Raw genomic sequence first — 8,673 nt, 5'->3', positions numbered from 1 at the left:
GGGGGGGGGTGCTTGCCTGGGCTAGTCTAGTTTTGTTCAGGCCTGCGTTACCTCCTCCATTCCTTCATAATAAATAAATAGTATTGAAAAGTACTGTATTTGATGTCTAATGTCAAAAAACTATAGTTGATACAAGCTATGCAACTTCTGTCATCATACACGGTCTGGATGGAGGGGAAATGCTCTGAAAAATCAGAATTTCCAAGCTAGCTCATGTTATGACCTCCCTATTTTGTACAATCATCAAATATTCCAAGCAACCATCAGTTTTCTAGTGGACTGCCTCAGCCTCATAAGGTGCTGCCTGGCTCAGGCGAGCAAGCTCTGCCCCAGGATGGGAAAAGTTCTCTTGAAATAAAAAATATTACAACTGGCTAATTAATAAAAACAATTATAACAAAATTAATATTGTAAGACAAGGCAGTACTAAAATAATCAGAATTCTTTTACACTGCCCTACTAGAACCCAAATCTCATCTCTCTACTATCTCACATAAGCCTTCTATTCAGTTTCTAAAGAACTATTTAAGTTTTCCATTGTTTAGTTTTCAAATAAGGAACTTCACCTAAATCCTCTATTTAGCTTTTGAGGAACTTTACTGTATCTCTTTGTGATTGACTTACAAGAGAATTACTCCACCCTAGCCCAAGACCTTACTCTATCCTTGGTATCTTCACCCAATCTCCAACCTAATCCTCAACTTTACTTTAGCCTCTAAGATGTCTTAGTAAAAATGAAAGTCAATACTACCCCAAACTGCTCTCAGAAAAAAGATTATGATCTCAGCCCAATTCATATGTTAATTGCTTGTTTAAAGTGTATAAAACTTCTGCTGAGGGCAGAACAGGAAGACTTGCACCCAACTCCAACTCCCATTTCCACAGGCTGACTCCCCTTTTCTCTTTTAGTAATCTCCTCTCTCAGATGCTGCTCCCACCTCGAGACCCTGCCTGTTGTGCCCCCCAAACAATGTGTGATGGGGCTGGTCCACGACATACAGTATTATCAAAGGCAACTAACAACAGAAATGGGAAAAATTTACTTTCGTAGAAACTTTAGAGTCTTCCTTTCCTCTAATTCCATTTCACCCAGAAGTAGCCATTATTACCAACCTAGTATATATTCTTACATACTTTTCCTATGAATGCACACATGAAGGTCTCTGAAGCCACTGCAGCACAAGTTCAATCCCCAGCCAGGGAGCTGACCCACATGGCATGGCAGACCTCTCCTGACCCAACATATGCACCCCTCAGCAATGTACTTTGTTGACATATAACAGGGTGGTCCCTAGGAAAAGCGAAGTTCCAGGTTCCCAGACCCACCCAGAAAAAGGGTGGAGCTGAGCAGAGAAAAAGGAGAGAAGAGGAGAAGGAAGTTAAATGGAGAACAAGAAGTAAACCTGAGGAAGCCACATGGAGCACCAAGCATGTGAAGAAGAAACCGTGCTTGTTTCCGGACCCTGGACTGGTTAAGGCAGATGTGGGTGAGATACCTGTAGGGACTGTAGGGAGGTGTGACTATGGCAGTGTTCATATTGATTTTGATTTTGCTCTTTTCCTCCCAGATTTGTCTGGCCATTTCTGACCCTTTTCCATGGGTCCCAGCCAGAAGTTACTTTAGTCTTGTTGCGGGCTTTCAGGCCTTGCTTTGGACCAATCCCTTTTGGATTGACTTTTGCCCATGAGGGGATGGGTAGCTTCAGGTGTTTGATTTAGACAATTTTTTAAAAATCTAAAAGGGGACCTCTCTGGTGGCGCAGCGGGTTAAAGCACAGCACTGAGAATCTAAAGCCACTTCCACATGAGTTCAATTCCCGCCTGCCCTGGAGGTGACCACATGGTGTGTCAGACCTCTCCTGACCCACCCACTGCTCCCATCAGCAGTGTACTTTGTTGATCTGCCGGTTCTGTTCCCCACCTGTCTCTGGTGAAGCCTCTCGCCACCCCTGAGCCTCTGGCCCAGTTCTGTATGCACAAATAAATCTAAAAGGGACCTAGGAATTCCTTATTCCAGTAAGAAATGTTATATATTAAGTCATTTGAAAAAAATAACACAAACACACCAAGTCTTCGGTTATAAGCAAAGTCAAAGGTTGAAAGAGTTACAAAGAGTTAAATCTTCTGCTCTAGTTTTTCAGCTAAAAATCAATCTCAAATTTTACATTTCTCCAAAAACTTACTCGTATATAGCCAAAACTGAAGTAAGGGAGACTGTCAAGAATACTAACTTTATCAAAACAATACCAAACAAAAAACCTCCTAAACTTAGGAAGCAAAGGAAAAAGGAAGGGAGTAAAAGTCAAAGACCAGTATTATCAATCAGAGGTACGTAAAGAGGGCAAGGAAATGAAAAATGAGACTTTTTCAACTTGAACTTTATTTTTGTAGAAAGTAACTTCCAAGTGCAATAATTTCTGTTAAAGAACCCACAATCAAAAATCTGAATTACTAACATTAGGTATATTTAATCAACAAAGATATATTAACCTGAAAATTTAAGAATTATTTGGTCTCAATATTTTAAACACAGTATCCTTATTTATATTGGCAAAACATAATAACTGAAAAAGAAATTTCTTTTTAAAAATTCCAAAAGATTTAAAATTAAAAAAATAAACCAAGGCCCTCCCTGCTGGCACAGCAGATTAAAACACAGCACTAAGAAGCTAAAGTCACTGCAGCATTGAGTTCGATCCCTGCCAGGGAGGTGATCCTCATGGCCCAGCAGACCTCTCCTGACCTGCCTGCTGCTCCCTTCAGCATGTACTTCTGCCTGTTCTGCTCCCCACTCTGTCTTTGGTGAAGCCTCTCACCGCCCCTGCACCTCTGGCCTGTACCCAGTTCTGTATAAATAAATAAATCTCTTAAAAAATAAACCAAAATATACTCAATGGAAGACCAAATAAGGACTTTTATTTACCAGTTTAACACTTAACAGATGTCTTAACATTTTTAAAATACCACATAATTATTTTGTGAATAAATAGGTTCCACACTTAAATTCAATCACCTTCTTGATAGGGGATATGACTCTTGTAAGTGGTGTAATCTTAATACACAAAATACAACCAGTAGTAGTAGAAAGATTCATTTAAACACAGACCTATGTAAGATTATCATCTTCTCCTTTTTTTGGTTTTATAAAGCACGTCCTTTTGTAAATCAACATGTATCCCTATTAACCTCATAAGATGGTTGCTCACTTTTCAAATACTCATCTTTTATTTTTTAACTGCAAAAACCAACATCCTCTAAAGATACCATGAAAAAATGAAGAAAATAAAAATCACAAAACCGTTTGTGTACATTCACAGAAATATATATATATATATCATCTTTTTTTCTTAAATAAATTACATTCTTTGAAAATAAGTGCTTAATAAGTAGTTCGATTAAAGCTATAATATTCCTCAAATTATACCATGGCCAAAGAAGCACAATGACATTCTTATTAGTTGAAAATTACTTATCTACAAATACTTCTCTCAAGAGGTTTCAACTCTTATGACTAGATCTCCAATAACATACACTCGGTCTAGAGGGGGAAAAGAACAGACACTAAAGAAAAAGGCCTAGGTTTCAAATCTTGGTTTTTCTGAATTACCATAAACATGACCTTGTGTAAATTACAACCTCTCTGAAGCTATATCAGATGAAAATGGAAATAACGTCCTCAAATAAAGGGCTGTTTCAAGTATCAATAAAGTGATGTTAGCTAAAGAAGCAATCTAGTGTCTGCCCCACAATGAATTTTATTTTACTTTGTTAGTTCTGTCCTTCCTATTAAAAAAAAAAAAGCTGCATGACAATTATAGAAACCACATAGATATAATGAATTTTAATCACTGGTAACCGACATACTCACAACCTACATACACCGAACAGCTCAGGGTATTAACGTGCAAAAAGAACCAAACAACTGGATTCAAGAAAATTTTGTAAGTCCATTTACACGTGGTTTATTATTTGTAATGTCAGCTGACAAGCGTGAAGAATACAAAAAACTTCTCTGAAAAGTATACCAAGTGGACCAAATCCCGCAGTTGAGAATTTCCTTTAAGAATAAGGAAAAGCAGCTCTAGATTCCCCACGCTCCTTGCAGATAAAAAGTTTGGGGATAGACCAAAGTACAATTTTTTTGTAGGAATTTACAGAGTACACTTCAACGTGCAGAAACACACAGGGAACGGGTAAGTTGAAAATTGCTCCTAGCGCCGACAGTGGACCCGAGGCTGCAAGTGAAAACCTGGGGTCTTTCACAGAATTAGGGGAGGCAGAAAAAACAATGGGAGGGGGAGGGGCGATCGAAGAAAGGCTGAAGACACAGGATGTGGAGAAGCGGGGTCATTGGCGGGAAAGCAAAATTGCTGGAAAACTAAGAAAACGAGTTCATTCCCGCGCTCCGGCGACGGACAGAAGAGCTGCGGCGGGAAAGAGGGTGCTGTCCACGGAGGGGCCTCCTGGGAATCAGCAAAGGACCGGAAGGCGAGGACGGGGGTGTGGCGGGGCCTCCGGTCAGGGACAGCGAGAAAGCCGGGGGCCAGGACCAGGGCCGGGGCCAGGGCGCGTACCTGCAGAGGTCGTCCAGGACGCTGCCGGGGATCTCCCCCCGCCTGGTCTCCATGATGAGCCCCCACAGCAGGAGCAGCGCATCCCGGCTCCGCGTGGCCGGGGACCGAGGCGACGGTGGGGAGACTACGGGCCGGAGATGGGCGGTGGCTCCACCGAGGACGCTAGAGGAAGGCGCGGGAGCGCTCACTTCCGCCCCGCGGCCTCCGTCCGGGTCCCCGCGGCCGGGTCAGGCGCTGCAGCCCGGACCACGCCCCCACCGCGCCTGAAAGGCCCGATTGGGAGCCAGGGACCCGCAGCCCGGCGCCAGCCAATGGGACACTGGCTTATTGCTTCGTCGACGCCTACCCGCCTTCAAGCGGCTCTGTGGCGCTCGGAGAGCCAACTTCCCGGGGTCTGGCCTCCCCGCCCGAGTGGGTCGTGGGTGAGGACCCGCGGCCTGCGCAGCCGCCCTTGTCCGGTTGCGTCTCCGCTGTTGCTCCAGAGGTCCGCGTCCGGGCTCCAGCGTGAGCGGAATGTCCCCTCCGTGACCCGGCAAATCTTTCACCCTGGCGGTCGCAGCCGGAGGGCCTGTCGAGCCACACGTGTGCACGCACGACTTCTGTCACCACCTGTCTTCACGCACCGATAAGTGCCGCTGAACATCTTCAATCACGGTTGCGGTAGCTCACCTTTGTGGCCACTCTATCGCCTGTATCCCAATTCCTGTCCTGGTGATGGAGTGTACAACTCGAGAGATGGTCGGAGAGAGATGATTGCAAGATAGCAGCCCGCGGCTGGGTGCCCCACTGACAACTGACCGGCTAAGGCTGGTAACCACAAAGCTAGCAGGCAGAGGCTGGTTACCACCAGATTTGTGTAGAGAAATAACAGTAGCTAGTTAGTGGTGGCTTCACACCTCTGTGTGGCAAAGTGGAGCAATGAGGCAGAGTAGGGGAGTGCAGAATTATCAAAAGGGGAAAAGTCCCTGTGAACCATTACCCGGAAGGTAATGGCTCCTCATTTGGACTGCCCCCAGGAGTCTTTTGCAATAAATCTGAGCTGGCTAGCCTTCATTCTGGTTTGTTCTTGTGTTTCCACAATCACAAGAACACTGGGAATTCAGAAGAACTACATAATGAACCTGAATTGGGAATCTGTATTCGACCTCCGAGGAGTCACACTATTTCAAGTGTTGGTCCTTGTATAACTGGTGGCTGAAGCCAGAGACTGTTGTTACAGGTGGTGCCCACTGGAGTGGGGTGCTCGTGAGGATAGAGAGCCTCAGGTGAAATATGAACACAGTATCATTGGGGTGGAGAGTCTGAAAAGAAATATGAAGGACTGCAGAAGTAGTCCCAGGTCTCAGCTTTTAGGATGTCAGCATTTTCACATCTTCAGCCATCCCTTGTCAGTGATTTCTGTCCCATGCCCACGTTCTAGAAGGCTGTTGTGGGACTCTGAAGAACATGGGGAGGCTTCCAGCAGCCAACCTCAGAGAGGAAAACTTTGGAGGCTTTGCAAGTAGCCAAGTGACTGACTGAAACTGTTACCAGTTTTGCTACTGTTACAGCCTGGCAGCAAAAGCGAAGAACGTGAGCAGGGCACAGTGATGAGCTGCATGAGTATGGCCATCATTTGTCTGGTCATTCCACTGCTGCAGCTGTTGCTTTGAGGGTGGCTTGTGTGTTGCTGTGCTGGGGCATCTCTGCAGCTCTGTTGAGTATCTCCTGTTGGGTCTCCTGCTGTTTCCCTGAGTCGGATCCTGGCCTATGGTCTGGTTGCCACGTGCTCCAGGTCCACAGTGATAGGAATACACCATCATGGGAATGTTTGTGTTTAGGACTTTAAAACACCAGACACTGCTTCAGTGAGGTAAATGGCCATTTGTAGCTTCAGTAACTCTTTGTTTTCTCTGGTTTGTTAGCTAAATTCCATTATTCTCTCATCCTGAGTGGTCTGTCCATTGTGTGCATGGGTGAAGATCTCAGATAGTGATGGTAAACTATTTGGGCAGTGTGCTTAGCCAGTTTGGTTTTTTTTTAATATTTTTAAAAGATTTATTTATTCATACAGAACTGGGGCACAGGCCAAAGGTGCAAGAACAGTGAGAGGCTTCACCAGAAACAGAGTGGGGAGCAGAACAGGCCGACTGATGAAGTACACTGCTGAGGGGAGCAGCGGGTAGGTCAGGAGAAATCTGCCACGCCATGTGGTCACCTCCGGTTCTCAAGATTGAATTCATGCTGAAGTGGCTTTAAGCTTCCTAGTGCTGTGCTTCAACCTGCTGCACCACCAGGGAGGGCCTCTGCTTGGCCAGTTTTAGTGGCCCCTTCTGATGTTGTCTTTTGAATTTGGGGTCCTAGGGTTCACTCTGGGAAGGGTTTCACCAGAGCTTCCCTTTTAGTGGCACTTGGTGAGATTCTCCATGAGGCAGAGACTCAGTTATATTGAAAGAGGAAGTTTATTAGAAAGAGACAGGAGAGAAAAGACACTTGCATAGATGGACACAAGTGGGTAGGAAGAGCTGCCCCAAAAGGGACAGGTTTTCAGGGAAAGAGACCTGCATGGTTGCAGGCGGGCAGTTGTAGGAGCGCGGCCTCCATTGAGGGAGGTCAGTCCAGAGGAGTCCTGCCCTGCAGAGGGAGAGAGTAGGTGGAAAGAAGCACCTGCATAGGCAGAGGAGGGCAGAGGAGTGGCTGCCCCAGCTGGTGGAGAGACTGCCCTAATATAGACAGCCTCTCCCTGGAGGGGCTCACTCCCTGTGAGCCTAGGTTTGTTGACTTTGAATAGAATCTAAAGAGATTTCTGATGACCTTCATCTCCGTGTCTGCATCTTTCACCTTTTGGATTTGAGGTTCAGACACAGCCCACAACAGTTTGTTATCTGCTGGGAACTTCAGGCATCCAGGGGGCATCCCAGGCACAGGTTGACCTTGATGTTATGGCTGTGTCAGTTGCTGTGCTAGCCCCTCCTACTCATCCCCTTTGTGTGACTCAGTCTTGTGATACTTCTTCTGCATTCCTTCCTCCATCACCTTCTGCCCTTAATCACATTCTCTACAGATACTTCAACTTCACCTGACTCACATGTTGGGTTTTTTCTCAGGATGGTGAGACATTTATCTATTGATGCCATCCAATAAAGGAAGAGAATTTTTTATCTTAAGGTTTTAACAGGAGTCCTAAACACATGTGCTGACTAGACTCTGTAGCTACATACAGTTTACCCCAGTGTGGAATGAGGACATGAGCAGGGAATGTGACCAGGGTATGGATTTGGAAATTCACTTAAGTCAACCAGAGTCCAGCCCTGGAGCCAAGAGGGCCTCCCTAGAGTTATATACCACATGTAGGCCTGTCTGAATCAGGCTTCTATTAAGAAAGGGTAAGGGATGAATTCACTTACTGGCCTCCTGGGGTTCCCTGTTGCTTTGAGCATCCCCCACACTGATAAAGAAACAGGAATCATGGAGCAGGCTACATAATGCAGGATGCTGCTCAAGAGCAAGATCCTGGCCTTTTTATTGACTAAACAGCATTAGTCATATGAGGAAGTTTAACAGAGTGGTCCTCTGTGATGTAACAGAAGTAGAAAAGGAAAGGGAAAAGAAAAAGGAGGGGAAGGGTGAAACTTTTTCTCATCTGATAGCTTGGTATGTAAATCCAGCCCTGATTCCCCAGTTAGGTTTTCAGTTTTATCAATAAGGCAGTCCACTGATCAGCCCCCAAGGCATTTATGCATCCATCCTTAGCTGTCCTTAGTCCCCGGGTGTTCCCAATTATACCTCAATGCACACCCTTCCCAGGATTATCTAGCTTTATGCTCTTAATTGATGTGAAAGTCATCTTGTAGGGTTGGGCTCCTATGACCAGGCAGTTCTGACCTTGCTTTAGGAATTCAGAACTGTAGGTAATAAAATGGAGGCTGGATGGGCCATTTAGGATTAGTAGACCCACAGTTCTCTAATAGGATTAGGTCTTGTTACCCAAAGCTAACAACCTTGATAATACTTTTTAAGATTGATTTATTTATGCATACAGAACTGAGGCACAGGCCAGAGGTGCAGGGGCAGTGAGAGGATTCACCAGAGACAGAGCGGGGAGCAGAACAGGCAGATA

The 8,673-nt window shown here is 45.3% G+C and overlaps 1 protein-coding gene across 2 annotated transcripts in view; it reads right to left on the bottom strand.

The window, feature by feature from the left end:
• DCP2 (decapping mRNA 2) overlaps positions 1-4,786 on the bottom strand; it is a 70,178-nt gene extending 65,392 nt beyond the window's left edge. For both annotated transcript variants that reach the window (XM_004678374.2, XM_012721949.1), the window contains exon 1: positions 4,575-4,786. In XM_004678374.2, coding sequence (XP_004678431.1) covers positions 4,575-4,627 — 53 coding nt within the window. In that variant the 5' untranslated portion in view covers positions 4,628-4,786. The remainder of the gene's footprint in view (positions 1-4,574) is intronic.
• Between the last annotated feature and the right edge of the window lie 3,887 nt (positions 4,787-8,673).

The sequence above is a fragment of the Condylura cristata genome, unplaced genomic scaffold, assembly GCF_000260355.1.
Source record: "Condylura cristata isolate star-nosed mole 26May11 unplaced genomic scaffold, ConCri1.0 scaffold00007, whole genome shotgun sequence".
Lineage (NCBI taxonomy): Eukaryota > Metazoa > Chordata > Mammalia > Eulipotyphla > Talpidae > Condylura > Condylura cristata.
The sequence above is the reverse complement of the archived record's forward strand: the minus strand, read 5'-3'. Positions and strand labels throughout refer to the sequence as shown.